The sequence below is a fragment of the Myodes glareolus genome, chromosome 6, assembly GCF_982192425.1.
Source record: "Myodes glareolus chromosome 6, mMyoGla1.1, whole genome shotgun sequence".
Lineage (NCBI taxonomy): Eukaryota > Metazoa > Chordata > Mammalia > Rodentia > Cricetidae > Myodes > Myodes glareolus.
The window spans coordinates 104040409-104057334 of NC_142031.1; the positions used below are offsets into that span (position 1 = coordinate 104040409).

At 40.7% G+C, this 16926-nt stretch overlaps 1 protein-coding gene across 4 annotated transcripts in view; it reads left to right on the forward strand.

Annotated features, from left to right (window-relative positions):
* The window catches only part of Nt5c3a (5'-nucleotidase, cytosolic IIIA), a 38462-nt gene that overhangs the window by 16679 nt on the left and 4857 nt on the right, over window positions 1–16926 (forward strand). Inside the window, exons 1-6 of one of the 4 annotated variants that reach the window (XM_048440422.3) lie at window positions 3282–3531; window positions 7175–7229; window positions 13094–13192; window positions 14460–14529; window positions 15586–15632; window positions 16667–16752. In XM_048440422.3, coding sequence (XP_048296379.1) covers window positions 7194–7229; window positions 13094–13192; window positions 14460–14529; window positions 15586–15632; window positions 16667–16752 — 338 coding nt within the window. In that variant the 5' untranslated portion in view covers window positions 3282–3531; window positions 7175–7193. Of the gene's footprint in view, window positions 1–3280; window positions 3532–7174; window positions 7230–13093; window positions 13193–14459; window positions 14530–15585; window positions 15633–16666; window positions 16753–16926 lie in introns of those variants that run through there. The other 3 variants (XM_048440423.3, XM_085691040.2, XM_048440424.3) reach the window with 3 other exon arrangements.

The following is a 16926-nucleotide window of genomic DNA, read 5'->3' on the forward strand; positions in this document are numbered from 1 at the left end:
AGTGTCTGCAAGCACTGCCATGTGTGGAGTTGAGAGGACAGCTTTTTATTGAGTTGGTGGTTTTTTCTTTCTAGTGTGGATCTGGGGGATGGAACTTAGGTGTCACCCATATTGTCTGCTGAGCCGTCTTACAAGCAGAAACAGTGTTATTTCTCAATCACTGTCATGTAAGTGTTTGCCTCCAGTGGCACAAGTGTGTGCACATCGTTACCTACAGTAGCTCCACATGACTTAAAAGGAAAAACCTTGAAGCTTTTGTATATAACTGACATAAAGGTAATAAATATCTTAGTTTCTCCAGGTTCCATATTGCTTTACTGTGAGGAAGGGAGTTGTGTGGAGTTCTCTCATGCTAACCTGACTGGGTTAGGGCGTTGGTCAGGGGCGTTGGCGTGCTTCAGGACTGCCAGTGCAAACCCTAAGCAAGTATTACTCGGACTTTAACAATCCAAGTCCCTCGAGGGGGGATTCTTATTTCTATGCTTTAGACAAGGCTTTGTGACTGGAGCTTGTGACTCTTCTACCTCTGCTTTGCAGACCTGGGTGTGCTATGAGGACCTGGCTCCCAATACAGGTCTTGGTTTGTTATCTGTCAGGATGTTCTTCACCTCTTCTGATTATGGACAATATTAATACTATTTGCTGCTGACTCTCACATTTAAACATACCATTTATTTCCCAAGGAATCATTTCTATTCTAAAACAAAGGCTATAAAAGTAGGCAGTTAGTACTGCCGTGGGTCCTCTCATGTGTCCTGTTTTAGACTTCCTCTGCTTCCTAGACTGAATCTCCTGCTGGTGCTTAGCAGCTGTACACCTCTACTCACTTAGGAAGCGGAAGGACAGTGACATGTGATATGCAGGGTGGTAGGGACAGACAATGAGGGATGTCCACACACTTAGAATGTAATGAAATTATTTATTTATTCATGTCATTTAATCACTTACTTTTTCACTGCTTGGAATCAAGCGGGGCCTCAGGTATTCTGTGTGATCACACTGTGTACTGAGCCACACCCACACAGGAGCTAGGAAATTTTAGGTACTTACAATATTTTCTTTTATTGTTTCTAAGATGGGGTCTTACTATTGGCCTAGAACATTGACCCTCCTGCTCGTTCCTCCCAAGTACTGGGATTATAGGCCTGAAGCACCACATCCAGCAATGATCATTTATAAGAAGCACCATATCCAGCAATGGTCATATATAAACACACGTCTGTTTCATGTGTATGCTAGAGTGTGTTCATCTCTGATGCTCTTTTATTGTGTTTATGGTGCTGGGCTTGAGCCCGGGGCTCTGTACATGCTAAACAGACCCGGCCACCTAGCCACAGCCCTACCCCCTACCTGTCTTGTGTTTTAGAATTATGTTTTGTTACTGTTCCGTATTTTGTTTTGGTTTTGAGACAGTATCTCATGTAGCCTAGGCTGGCAAAGACGATCTTGAATTCCTAATCCTCCTGCCTCTACCTCCCAAGGGCTAGATTCCAGGCATGTGTTACTATGTCCATCTCTCTCCTGTGTTAAGAATTAACTAGGTTTTGTCATTATGGCTGCTTGCAGTTTCTTGGTATTATAAACAAATCTACAGTGTATATCTTTGCAACTATATCTTTATTTACAACCATATTTCTTTAGGATAAGCTATCCTACCCTAAGTGTTATGTGGAAGGAATGTTTATATCTACAGCTCTCAGTAATATTTATAAATATTCTCTCAGAAAGTATGGAAGTGTATCTCCCAAACTCCTTTGTTAAAGGAGGTGATCTTTAGGTTAGAGTAGTTAGCAGTTTTTTGTTTGCTGTCCTTGAAGCTCCATCACTAATTAGATATAATAGGTCTTCCTTTTAGAGAAATGTTTTGTTACTGAACCTTATTAAATCTTATAGCAGTGCCTGGGGCTGGAGAAATGTCTCAGTGGGTAAAGCACTTGTCACATAAGACTGCAATTATGATTCTCAGCACCCATGTAAGTACCAAGCAGGTTTAGTGTCTGTAATCCCTCTGCCAAGGAGGCAGATAAAAGGAATCTTCAAATCAAGCGGGCTAGCTCACCTAACTGAATGATCAGGCTCTGGGCTTAAATGAGAGACTCTGTCTCAATATTAAGGAGGAAGACACCTGAAGATGACCTCTGACCTGCACAAGCCCCACCACCACCAGCACCCCTACACGAGTGAATATGCACACCCAGCCAGGACTGGTGGTGGTGGTGGTGGTGTCTCTCTGAGTTTGAGGCCAAGCGTTGGGTGAGCCCACAAGTACTGTACAGTGAATGTACAGCTGTGGTAATGGACTTACAGTGGGCAGTCCTGCTGCTCAGGAGGTTAGGAAGCATGAAGATCACTTGGGCCCAGGAGCTTGAGCCCAGCCTGAGAACAACATATTAAGATCCTTTCTCTTAAAAAATAAATAAAAAAAACTTGCTATTTCACAAAGTTTAATTACTAAAATACAGCCTGTATTAAATTTCTCTGAGCACCATTGAGAGAGCTGATAGAAAAAAAATATTTACATGTGTACAGCTTAACCATGCGCCTGACGATAAAGCTCCCCAGAGCCCATATTCTACCTTATCTAGCAGGCCCTGGTACAGTATTAGCATATTGCCATCCTGCTGCTCAATTTAAAAACTAGACTAGTTTTGTTTCTAAAATAAAAACGTTGTATCTCTTTAGCTCCCTTTTTAATAACAACAACAAAACCCCTCATACTATATTACCCAGGCTGATCCACATAGACTCGGTGATTTCCCTGCCTTGGGTCCTAGGTAGCTGAGACCACAAGTGGACGCTGCTGTACCTGTATTTTCCAGTTTTATAATTAGTTTTCATGGTTTTTTATTAAAATTTATCAAAAAACTAATGGAAAAATATAAAGAAAATATCAAAGCCACTGAAATAAATGTTAAATCCCACTGGAGTAAAATATGTATAATACAAGAGATACCATTTAAAGTCAAGTTTAAGCATACAGTTTGGTGACACTAAATACATGTGTATTGCTGTGCTCTGTCACCACTACACACCACCCTTAGAACTGTTTTCATTTAAAAACTGAACTCTGCCAAATTGAGCAACAGCCTCCTATCCCCCTTCTCTGGCTCCAGCAACCAATTTCATCTTTTGACTTTGTCTCGAAGTGGAGCGTCCCCTAGAGGCGCACACACGTTACCAGTGTTGTGCAATCAGAAACAGGAAAGGGGCGGCTTAAAAGTTTCACTAACAGTTCCTGCTTAGGTCGCAGAGCAGTTGCTCCCAGTGCTGAGCTACCTACCAGCTCTTAGCCATCATGTTTTCCCAGCTAGTTAGGTTCTGTAAACTGAATGGTATCGAGCTGCAAGCCGGCAGGGCTGCCTCCCATAGCATAGTGAAGTACTTCTCACTTGCGTCACAAGACTGTTTGCATAAGCTTAGTCAAGGGTTTGGGAGCCGCCCTCCGTTGCACCTTGTGCTATATTAGTGCGTCTCAGACAGGAAGAATTTTCTTTTGCTGGTGCTGCCGTGACGTGTCCGGTTACCTTCAAAGTAAGTGCTCGCTCTTCCTGAAGACCTGAGTTTCTTGTGTTTAACTTGCCGTGGCCCCAGTTTGGTTCTTTATTTTAATGAAACTTTGGCCATGTAAGTGTACAGAGTAGGAAGTAAAAGTAGACTAATTTAATGTAGTGAAATGTAAAACTCTTTGTAGTTTGCACAGGTGTAAGTGTGTAAAACTTTCTGATGTCTTAGGCTCAGTACCTAAACTTTACAGACTCTGATTCTAAGCATTCTTATTTGGACATACGGATGTTAGGCAAAGGCGAAGTGCTCTCAGAACTGGAGAACATGTTCAGTTGCTATTTGACTTAATTGTGCACAGAGCCACATGACTTTATAATGGCTAGTGATAAAATTAATTTTTATGCATGTGAACCTTACTCAGGCTATTGTAGGCTAGAGTGATACTGGTATATTTTATGAATTGATAAAAGCTACATTTATAAAGTAACGACCTGCATACTGAAAATTAAAATTCAGACATCTAAGGACTGGGGGGTGTAGCTCAGTGATAGACCTTTTGCCTAACATGTCCAGAACCTCCGAAAACACATCCTTAAAACACGGAGCATATGTACGTATTACAGTGAAATCTAGAATGCTTGTGGCTATGTCTGATTTCTTTGGAGACCTACTGCTTCCTGCAGGGAGGTGCCACCATGCCTGGCCCTGCATCAGATTTAAATAATTGAGTTTTTCAAGTTTCATGTAGCTTCTTCTTAAAATTCGACCGCGCACCAGACTGGTGGACAAGCAGCTTACTCAGTTTTACAGGATGCTGTCATGACCTGTGCTGCTGTTCCCGGAGAAAGTATACGGCAGGAAGAAGTCAGAGTCTGTTCAGGATCAGCAGCATAATTTCTCCGTGCCTTGGTTTATTCTCTTGAAACACCGTTGGGTGTGAGAACCGACATGAGCGGAAGGCTGGAGGACTAGTTCTGAGCTTACACACTTCACAATTATCCGTAAAATCCTGACTGTTGTTTGCCTGTCTAAGGAAATTGGCATAAATTGCTGAAATAGACAGTCTGATTTTTTTTTCTGCTTCCTCCTACAGCTTCAGCTGCTCAGTTTCAGTTTTGTTTACTGTCTGTATCGAGAGTGTTTCACTTTCCAGTCTGTGGATGTTTATTTCTTTCTAGGGAAAATTATTTAAATGAAACAAGGAAATTATTTCAATCGTCCATTAAAATGAATTTATAGTTTATATTTCCATAGGATAATCAACCTATAAAATTTGACATCTTAATACACCGAACTTAAGACAAATAGTGTTGGTTAGTTGAGAGAGGTGCAATAAAGAACAGTGAATTTGCCAGGCATAGTTAATACTGTTGCCAGAGCCCTTTCCGTGTTATAGTGAGGTGTTCCTTTTCTCATGTAAGAGACAAAACACAGTACACTGTAAAATTTCATTACCTTATCAGTGTAATTTTCTTGTTTCTGCACGCATCAAAACTAAAGCAGAGTTGCCACTTAAAAGCTATGTTAATCGGTTTATTTTTTTTTCTGCTTTCCAGTGAGCCACAGTGAAACAAGCCTTTAAAGATATTCAGTTTACACTCAGAATCTTTAGTCTGTTCTAAAGCAAGTAAATTGCTTACGTAGACAGGTTATCCATATTAGTGATTTAAAAAAAGAAAACAAAAACAAAAAACTGTAACCTCAGAATGACAGGCAGTAACAAATTCTTACATAACAAACTTAAGTCCTTACCTCTTGCTTCGTTCTTCAGCCTTGTTCTACACAGCCTTGCATTACCACGCTTAGAAACCTGGAGCTCCTACTGAGAGTACGCAGAGGAATTGTTACCTAGTTTGCTATTTTTTCTAGCTCAGAGTTCAGGATTCCAGATGTACTTCGAAGAGAGTTCATAGTTCAAGGGGAGCACGTTCTATTTTTGAATGTGTCTTCTGTGCTCACTGTTCTTCCAGCAGCTCTCCTCCTGAAGCATCTGCCACAGTTGGCAGAACAAGCTGGACCTTTATCTGCACCAGGTGTAGGCTTACAAGACCGCTGGTTAAAAATACTCAGCCCTGATGGTCGGTATCTTCTTTCAGAGAGTCCCAGAATGCCGGCAACTTTGTCTTTCTGTGTGTGTTTACACTTTCACCACAACACAGGTCTCAAAGTGAGGTTTGGGCACGGCACTGTACATTCACACGGGTTTACTTCAATGAGCTGAGGTTAAATTCGGTCACCCTGGTGAGCACTCGGAAAAAGGAAAGCTGGGTTGACATTAGCAGAGTATATGTGAATTAGTAAAAGCCGGCAGCTGCCGAGCGTGATGTCTGCCTATAACCCCAGTAACTGCAGCAATAAGGCAGGAGGATTGCCACTAGTTTGGAGGCAACCAGCACTGTCCATTGTGAAGGGCCTGATGTGGGTGCTGGAAACAGACTTAATCCTCTGCAAGAGTAGTGTGGCTTCAGCTCACACTAATTTATCTCTGTTTTTCTGCCATGCTGAAGGTCAAGTCCAGGACTATGTTCTAGGCAAGCCCTCTACTACTGAGCTACGTCATCAGCCCTTACCTGGCTATTTAAAGCAGGGCTTTGATCATTATATTTTTACTTACCTGGAGTAAAGTAAAAGTAAAGTCATTATGGGAAAAATTAGTAATTGTCTCTAAGATTTATACTATAGGACAAAACCAGAATAATGAAAAGGTATATTTTCCTTTGGTTTAATGAATATAAAGTTTACCCAGCAGCCTACTAAAAAATAAAATAAAATGCTCATTTTATTTGACAAGCACATTGTGTACCGGCTTTGTCCCAAACACTTTGCTAAATGCAAACACAACACAGACTTTTACACACAGAAAGTTTTTAACTTAAGAAAATTTAGCATGGAGGGGGAAGGGCTCTCTCAAACTCCTCTAACTGAGGAGCTGTTTACAATTGGCGGCTGCTGGAAGAGGTCACTTTTCTCTAGACATTTAACCACTGGTGAGTTCCCACACTCCAATGGATGACGTCATGCACATACACATGCGGGCACACTAACTAGACACAGTAGGGAGAATAGATAAATGAACAGTTTTTGAAAAACTTAAAGGGAAAATACTTTTGTATATTATGTTTCTTCTTTTATTTTAATTTATTTGTAGATCTGGCACTAGCAACACACTTCTCACAGGCTTCACCCTTTGTGTAGAAAAAAGTGTTGATAATATATACTTGCAAAGCAAGCATAGTGGTTCACACCATTAATTCCACAACAGAAGGAAATTGAAGCAGGTGGTTACCCAGGAGTCAGCAAGCCTAGATTACAGAATGAGACCTGTGTGTGTATGTATATATGTATGTAGATAGATAGATGGCACAAATCTTGCAGTAAAGTCTATTATTGCAAATATGTAGTCCATTTTACCTCTGTATTCAAACTTATCAGTACTGTTTTAGTTCTTAGAAGAGAGTTTCCAACTCTTGATATAATACTTTCATTCTCAAATTTTACTAAATAGAGGAAATCCTTTGCTGAGCGAGCAGCCTGCAATTTTTTGGTATTTAAATCCTACTAACGTACTGTCTTCGTAGTCATTAGCATATAGTAAGAGCCTCAAATGCAAGTGTGTCACGTGTACCTTTTTCCCCCCTCTCTTGCTGTGACATCACCTGGGGAAATGCAGAAGATTGAATAACCAAGAAATGACTAATCAGGAGTCTGCTGACCTTTTGAAAATGGTGGGTATGCAAGTACTTCCGGCTCCACCTGTAAACGGTGTATCTTCTCCATTTTTTCCTCTTTAACTATACAATTGTGGGACTGGAATTTTATATAGGACTTTCTTCATGATGCTGGGCATACAAATGGTAAAATCTCAAGTACCTACTGAACTGACTCGCAAATATCTTTGAAATGATTTTGCATGAAATATAATACATTTTATAGTTCTTCTTAACATAAAAGGATGGCTAGGTTTTGGTGAATTTGTTGTTGCTGGGTTTTTTTGTTTGTTTGTTTTTATTCCTTTTTTGAACATGAGTCTCACTGTGTATGTATGTCAGGAATATGAGATCCTCCTGTCTCAGCCCTGAGAGGGGTAATGTTGTGATTACAGGCATGTGCCACCATACCTGCATTATATACGTCTTACTCCCTTTCTGTCTGTTTGCATGTATAGTTTGGGTTTTGTTCTTTAAAGCTGGGTCTCTGTGACTCAGGCTGGTTAAAGTCACTTTGTAGCCAACAATGACCTTGAGCCCCTGGCATAAATTACAGGCATACCCTACCACAGCCTGATTCCCATTCTTTTCTGTATTCTTTGGCACTTTCGTATGTAAGCTATTCATTCAGAATGAAATATTTTAAGTGTAGTTTAAAGTGATCTCAGTGGGTGAGGGGTTTTGCCATCAAGCATGACACTTGAGTTTAGTCTCCAGGATCCATGTGGTGTAAGGAAAGAACTGACTCTTAAAAGTTGTCCTTTAATCTGCACACACACAAGCAGACACACACATGGATGGATGGACAGACGGACAGATGAGGAGTCAGGCAGGGCAGGCAAGCAAACGTTAAAAACAAATTAAGAAAAGGAAAGGGTGCAAAATGACTGGGGATGTCGGTCAGTTGTTAAAGGACTTGCATAGCATGCAGGAAGCTCTCAGTTCAATCCCCAACACTACATAAAACCCAAATGAGGTGATCCACACTTGTAAGCCCATTGCTGGGGAGGTAGAAACAGGTAAATCAGGAATTCAATGTCATTCTTGGCTACATAGCTAGTTTGAAGCCAGCTGGGCTAGTGAGAGTGTTATATAAATAATAGTGTGAACCCACCAACCTTGCCTATGACAGAAGGTGTGTGGGGTTCCTGGAAAGGCCCAGGAAGCAGCTGTCTTCTGTATATGGTGGTACTAAAGCCATGGAAGGAGCTTGTTCCGGTACCTTGGGGAAGTACCATCAGCTTTCCACATTCCCTATGATAAAATTTTTTGGAGTCAGACTTGGTAGCATGTACCTGTAATCCCAGTTTTCAACAGGGCTGCCACAAATTCAAGGCCAGCTTAAGCCATGCAGGGTATGCCAAGCCAGTCAGGGCTACACAGTAAAACCTTGTCTTCAAAAGAATAATAAAAAGAAAATAAATTAATAAATAAATACTCTTTTGTTCACTATTTAACTAGTACATAAAACCATAGAAATATAAATTTTAGTAAACATGGTAATGTTTGATTCAATATACATCAGCTTAAACTGTGTGTTTCTGTGTGTTTGTTTCACACAAAGAGTGTGGTGTATCTATCTGTATCTGTCTGTCTGTGTTTTTCCTTTCTTCTTTTGCTGGGATTGAACACGGGGTTTTATAGATGTTAGGTTAAGACTCTACCCATGAGCTATAGCCACCGTCCTGTATTTCTTAACACTTGCATCATCCACCCTTCAGTGTTGGAAAGTGTAAATAAAATACCAGTCATCATGTCCTTGTTGTAACCTGTCTGCTCCTCCAGAGCCCTTGGGTGCTCACTGAGTATCTACTTGGAATGGATGCTCGTGTATTCTCAGAGTCGCAGGCATGGATGATGCCCCAGCCATTGGTCTTCTTTGATGTATAATAATTAAGAATAAAATGATCTTATAATAGCCTGCAAAAGTTCTGAAGCAGTTTGAGTTTTCAATTTGCTTGTTACTGAAAATAATTGAGAGGGTAACAATTATCATAATTGATGATTTAAAAAAAGGAAAAGTTTTCTATAATATACCAAGTGTAAAATGTAGGTGAAGCAGGGTGGTTGATGGGCGCCACCAAGTGGTCTTAGTTAATATTCTTTTGTTTGATTTTTTGAAACAGTTTCTCCATGTAGCCCTGACTGTCCTAGAACTTGGTCTGTAGACCATGTTAGCCTTGAACTCAGAGATCCAGCTGCCTCTGCCTCCTGAGTGCTGTGGGATTAAACGTATGAAGCACTAGACCCAGGTATTCTTGTTAGCTGAACCTTGAGAGTATGGCTTGCTTGAGGAAAGGTATTATATTCAGTATAAAATAAAATGCTCCATTTTCTGGTGAAAATGTGGCAACATAATCCTTTGTTTAACTCTCGCTATAATAAGTTACTTTAAGATTTTTAGAAATTAATTATGTGTATGTAGGAGGAGTGCTTGCATGTAAGTGCTGGTACAGAGGCTTAAATCCTCTGAAGGAGGAATTACAAAGTTATGAGCCATCTGACATGGCTGCTGGGAACACAGATCCTCTGTGAAAGCAGCAAACAGTCTTAACCACTGAGCCATTTCACCAGCTCCAATAGGTTTAGTTACTGAATCAAGTATATGCTCTTCTCAGCTGAGCTTTTTGTAAGGGAGCTGCAGAAAGGGTCCTCCAAGATGGCAGTGGTCCTTAAATTAGGTCCTTAACTCAGCAGGAGTGTATCAGTCCACATCATATCTAGTCTCTAGCAGGAGTGTTATACAAAGTAGACACACAGTATTTATTATGTCCATTGAGGCTTGGTGGGTGTGGTCTTTGCATGTACATACATGTGGAGGCCAGAGATCAACATTGGGTATCATTCTCTATTGCTCCCCGCTTACTCTTATGAAACAGAGAATCACACTGAATCTGAAGCTAACTGATTCTGCTGGGCTTGCTAATGAACAAGCCCAGGATCCCAGCTCATAAAGTGCAACAAGTACTTTATGGACTGAGCCACCCACTCACCCCCCTTATAAGACTCACGAGGTCTGGTCTACCTTAAAAGTACCAAGGTGTGGTACATTGCAGGTACATTATCATTGTTTTAAGATATGACTTTTAAAACAAAGTGTGCAAGGGCTATAGATATAGTCGAACTCATGCATTTGAGAATCCCTGGACTTGATTCCCAGCTTCTTTCCTTCCCCTACAAAAACAAAAAAGAAGAGGTGAGGAAGCCCAATTAAATGTAGGTATTTCACAAACAGTATTTGAATGTATTTCCCTTTCCTATATACCTCCGTCGTTATCTTCCAGTCTTTTGGAAATGTTCTGGTCTTTTGGTTGGGTGCTGGGGTTATTGTTGCTTTTTTGTTTTGGAGGGGAGGGGAGTTTTTTGGGGGGAGGTCGAGACAGAGTTTTTCTATGTAATCCTGGCTGTCCTGGAACTTGCTTTGTGGACCAGGCTGGCCTCAAACTCACATAGATCCACCTGCCTTTGCCTCTCGAGTGCTGGGATTAAAGGTGTACACCACCACTGCCTGAATTGTTGCCTTTGAACTCTAATGTATATGTAGGAACAACATGGGACCTGACAGACTTCATCTGTTCAGAGTCTCCAGAAATAAAAGCCTAAAAGTCTAGCGGCGTCTATGGACCCCGTTAGTATTTGTGATAACGGTGGGAAGAAGGCTGGTCACTGGAGATTAAGAGCGTGACATACTACTTGTTTGCCAGTAATGAAAACAGAACCTCAGAGAATCCTGAACTTTATGATAGTTGTTTCTTCTAAGGAACATTTTGCTCTTGCTATGCATCATAGTGTGAATGATCATTTTTTCTGTGACACTTTTCCAAGACATGCAAGCATCATGTCCTCCTGAAGTTAAGATTCCTCTCAGATTCCTTCAATTCGTGATTGAGTTCAAACAAGAAATGGCACCCAATATAAAAATGTTGAGCAACCCTAAAATCTTCATAAATCCCAGGTACTTTCTAGTTGTTTTACTTTGAAAGAAGTCTGTTCATATGCTGAGAAGAATTAGTGCATTATCTGGGATACAGTATAAGGAGAAGACTCAATGATCTTAAAACAACTTTGCAGATTTTAAAGATGTTTTAATTATCTGTTGCAAAAATTTATAAGGAATAATTATGTGATTTTTTTCTGCCCAGAAATATTTTAAAGCATAAATATTAATACAAATGAAATTTTAATCCTCAATACTGGTTTTAGTTAAGGTTACTATTTCTGTGATCAAACACCAGAACCAAAAGCATCTTGGGGAGGAAAGGGTTTATTTCGTTCACAGTTCCATATAACAGTTCATCATCAAAAGCAGCGAGGGCAGGAACTCACACAGGGCAGGAACCTGGAGGCAGGGACTGATGCAGAGGCCATATAGGAGTGTTTCTTGGTGTCTTGTTCGGCTTGCTTGCTTAGAGAATCCAGCATCACCAGCCCAGGAATGGACCACACACAAAGGAATGGGGCCTCCCCCATCAATCACTAATTAAGAAAATGTCCTGCAGGCTTGCCTACAGCCTGATCTTATAGAGACATTTTCTAATTAAGGCTCCCTCCTCTCAGATGACTTTAGCTTGTGCCAAGTTGACATAAAACTATCCAGCACAATGCTTATCTTACATAGTATGGTGGGATATTTGCATATAACCTATGTGTACTAAATTACATACTTTATTTCTTAAGTTTTAATTAATTTTTAAAACTGAGACCAATTTATGTTGTCAAAGCAGGCCTCAAACTTCTGGGTTCAAGTGATCTTCCTCCCTCCACCTGGTAAGACCATAGGGGGTGCCCTAGTGGGATCTTGTTTATTTTTATTTTGTTTTCCAAGACAGGGCCTCACAATGTGGCCCTGACTGGGCTAAAACAGCTATGTAGACCAGACTAGCCTTGAACTCAGAGATCTGCCTGCTTCTGCTTCCCAAGTGGAGGGGTTAAAGGTGGGCAACACCATACTCAAATTAAATCTTATGCAAAAAATTCCAGAAGAAATAAGTCTACCACAAGTTCAGGTATTCTCTTGGATCCTATTTTGATTAATAACAAGCAATTTTTTTATGTTCTATAAATTCTGAGAAGCTTATTACCTGCATAATTATATAAGAAAAATATACTTTTTTAATTGATTTCATTGAGCTCAACATTTTTCTCCGCTCCCCTCCCTTCTCCTCTCCTTCCACCCTCTTCCGTGATCCCCACGCTCCCAATTTGCTCAGGAGATCTTGTCTTTTTCTACTTCCCATGTAGATTAGATCGATGTATGTCTCTCTTAGGGTCCTATTGTTGTGTAGGCTCTCTGGGATTGTGAATTATAGGCTGGGTTTCTTTGCTTTATGTCTAAAAGCCATTTATGAGTGGGTACATATATTTGTCTTTATGGGTCTGGGTTACCTCACTCAATATGATGTTTTCTAGATCCATCCATTTGCCCATAATGTCATTATTTTTTTTCCGCTGTATGTAAGTACTCCATTGTGTAAATGTACCACATTGTCTTTATTCATTCTTCGATCAAGGGGTGAAAATTATACTTTCTAATAGAGTAAATGAATCATAAATGCAGGGATTTTACTTTGTTAGGTTTCTTTGTGTAAAGTAAGCTCTTGCTATGTTTTCCCAACTGTCCTTAAACATAAGATCCTCCTGCCTCAGCATCCAGTTGCTGGGGTTACAGATTTGTGCCTCCACACTAGATGACTTTATCTTAATTTTCTAGATGGAAACTAGTTAGGTTGTAAATTTTCTGTGTATATAAATGGTAATTTTATATGGTGACTTTCTTATTTAAAACAATGCCTCAGCATTTTTATACTTTTTAATACAAGTTTCTTGGTAGTGACTGAATTGGGGAAAGTGAGGTAAAGGTGCTCATTTCTCTTCACTTTTAGATGCCCGAATTTCAGAAAAGCTCAGTGCGCATCAAGAATCCTACAAGAGTAGAAGAAATCATCTGTGGTCTCATTAAAGGAGGAGCTGCCAAACTTCAGGTGATTGCAGTGACAGCGGCTGGGAGAGGGGAGCCGCGCTCCAGGGCACCCCACCCAGGAGTCACAGGAGACAGACTCCACATTCGGTGGGGTTTGGTGTTTTGTCTTTTTAGGTTCCTTGTATTGATTTTTGGTTTGCTTATTGAGAGAGAGCACAAAAGCATGGAGGTGGGAAGGGTCTAGGAAGAGTTGAGGAGGGGAAGAGGTATATTGTGTGGAGAGTTGGAGCAGACTCACCTGTCTGTCTGCGGCTACTGATGGGGTGCTGCGGGGCATGGATAAAGCCATGGCTCCAGTCCCTAGCAACTGCGGGGGAAGGCAAATTTATTACTCTCCTGTTTTGACAAAACCTTAGTAATGGATTTTTTTTTTTTTGCCTATACTTTTGGAGTGTAAAATCTAAAATCTGTCACCTAGAGTTGGTCTAAATGCATGAAATACTCTACTTGAAAACAAACAAAGAAAAGAATAATAGCTTGAGACAGAGCCGTCGAGCAGGCTGGAGAATAAGCTCCAGACCTTGCCGTGCTATCACCAATTCTCCCACTGGGTTCTGCCGGGCCTGACACTTGGGCCTTCTTTTAGTATTAAGTTCTAAGGTAACTAATACTATACACATATATTAAACTATTTCAGGAGTCGTACTTAAAAGAGTACAGTTTCAAGTTACTCTGTATTTTAATTAACTGAGTCATTGTCAAATTAAAACAGTTGAGTTTTACATGTTCTCTCTCACTATTGGCTTGGGCTTTTTATGGTTTGTTGTTGTCTTCTAGATTTTTGTTTGCTTCCAACTCCTAAGATCACGGGCATGTATTATCCCAGGAAGTAGAGAATCACAGACTAAATGTGAAGGAGCTGAAACAGTTATTTAGTCCAACTTCATTATAAGAATTCCTATATTCTTATATTATATTCTTATATATATTCTGATATTGAACTGCCCAACTGCTAATTTATTATCTCTTTAAGTGGTATTCAGAATAGTGTTGCAGAAACAAGTAAGACCTCACCAGAGCAAGTTGGAAGGCGAGAAAAGACTCCTGGAAGTTGTCCTACACACACACACACACACACACACACACACACACACACACACACACTTTTTAATTGAAAAAATAATCACTCAAATCAGTGTGTTACGGGTTTAGATGAGGAACTTCCCAGGCAGCTCAGTGGAGAGGCTCCAGCTGTGCATTTGGTTAGCACAGTGAGCTTGTGGCTGTGGTGCACTCATTTACATTTTTCCTTCTCCTTTTTCTCACAGATAATAACAGACTTTGATATGACGCTAAGTAGGTTCTCCTACAATGGGAGAAGATGCCCATCATGTCATAGTAAGTGATGCTCTTAAGTAAATGAATGTAATTGGAAATGACTGGGTTTTTTTTTCTTTTCTCCTTTTGATTTTAAAAGTAAAGAAACTTCGCTTTTCTTATTATGTTTTGAGAAATTGTTTTTATTCCTCTTAGGTAAATGGCTATTTTTTGTGTGCTTTTAGAAGTAAAGGGAATTGATGAAGACTTCAAAATATTTCTTACTGTGTATAGTCTATTTATTACCCAAGAATTACTTGAAAGGGTTTAAATTTTGCAATAACCTAAAAAAGTAACATTTATCAAATGTTGTTTATTAGTTAGGTTTCTCTTGCTAAACACTACGACCAAAAGCAACTTGGGGAGGAAAAGGGTTATTTTGCTGCAGCTGTGGTTTAGTGTATCGGGAAGCCAAGACAGGAGCTCAGGCAGGAACCGGAGAGGAGCTCAGGCAGAGACGGGAGGAATATTGTTTACTAGCTTGCTCTCCTAATGCTTACTCAGCCTACTTTCCTATTCTACCCAAGACCCTTGTTGGGGAAGAATCGCCCACATTGGGCTGGGCCTTTTCACATCGGTTACTAATCAAGCAAAATGCCCCACGGGCATGGCCACAGGCCAATGTGTTGAATGCGGTTCCTCAATTGGTGTTTCTTCTTGGTGTTCCCAGATGACTATAGTTTGTTTGTGTCATGTTAACAAGAACTAACCAAGTTCACCCTCTCAAAACAAAAAGAAAGGAAAATGATGTATATTGAGATGTATCTGTTGCTTCTGTTTATTAAAAAGGAAGATGAGAATAGCGGCCCGCTGAACTGTTCGCGCGGTGCTGAGGTGGAGAATCACTAAATCTCAGATCTTGAAGCCATCCTCTTGTAGTGGTGCCATTTGAAATACAGCACTGCGGCCAAAAATGCACCAACCATAGTAACTGACTTGGCGTTTAAAAATAGAAGAAGCAAGTTTTCTTTATTAGTGGTAGCATCAACCAGAATATTTTCTTTAATGCCGATGCTATGCACTCACTCTTTCTCTTTCTCTCTCTCTCTCTCTCCCTCTCTCTCTCTCTCTCTCTAGATATCATTGACAACTGTAAACTTGTTACAGACGAATGTCGAGAAAAGGTAAATATCATTTCAAATGTATAGTTAATCCTTCATTGCCTCCGCTGATTATTTTATTCAGACAGGAATGAATGTCAAAAGCTAGCCATGATGGCATCCGCGTGTACTCCCAGACTAGAGTACTGAAGGGAGATGATTTCAAGTTTAGGGTCAGTCTTAGCAAAATGGTGAGACCTAATCCTCCACCCACCCCCATCCCCCAAAAGAAGTGAGTGCTTTTAAGTTATATCTGGCACATTAAGTATTCAATAAATATCAAATTTATTCCATCTTGGTTTTTTTTTTTTCCCCTTCAAGACAGGGTGTCTCATTCAGCTTTTAACTCACTGGCTAGCTGAAGAAAACATTTCATTCCCCTTTCCTTGACCTCCCAAGTGCTGGGATTACAGGGTGTGCAACCAGTGACCGCACAACCAGTGTCCGAAGTTGTTATTACAGTCCTCTGGGTCCTTACGTTAACTGGGAAGGCAAGGTGCTTGAGTCTCATGCTAATTTGCCCCCTTAAACTGATCAGGGCATGCCTGTGGTGCCTGCCTCTATCTTAACGGCGGCACAGGGTGCCCATCAAAGCTCTTTATTTAGATTTCAGGACTAAACTTGTTGTCAGGTCTGGTGGTTTGGGCCTGTAATCCTACTACTTAGGCTGAGGCAGAAGGATTTGAAAGGGTCAAAGCCACCTGGGTAACTAGCACAGAACCGGGCCCAAAATAGAAAGTCCAACTAGGGCTGGGCTGTAGCTCAGTGGCAGGTCAGAGAGATCACTAGCCCAACATGCGCAATGCCTTCCAGAGCAGAGCTGAGAGTAAGCCTCTCATTTTTTCTCATGACTTCTGAATTGCTGACTTGGAAGAAAGGTGGCTTCTGCTGTTGTCTCTAATTATATGTAAACCAAGATCAAACCATCTCCAACTTTATTCTTTACTGGAAAGTAGCTTAAAGGCCTCATTGTTTTGTATTTTTTGCATTGTTTTCTGTGATAATCAGGCAAGTGACAAAACTGTAATCCTCACCACTAAGTTACCCTCTCCTTCCAGCTGCTGCAGCTGAAGAAGCAGTATTACGCCATTGAGGTTGCTCCCGACCTCACCGTGGAAGAGAAGTTCCCTTACATGGTAGAGTGGTGAGTGCATCTGGAGCCCTGGGAACGCTGAAGGGCTGAGAGCACAGAGGCCCAGTTACAGGCTGTGGCAGTGTTCCCCCGTAACAAGTGCAGATAGAATAAATACAGAAAGACTGACAGTCACTCTAGGGAATTAACAGTTTGTGACTGGTCTCACGATGACATGTAGTGAGG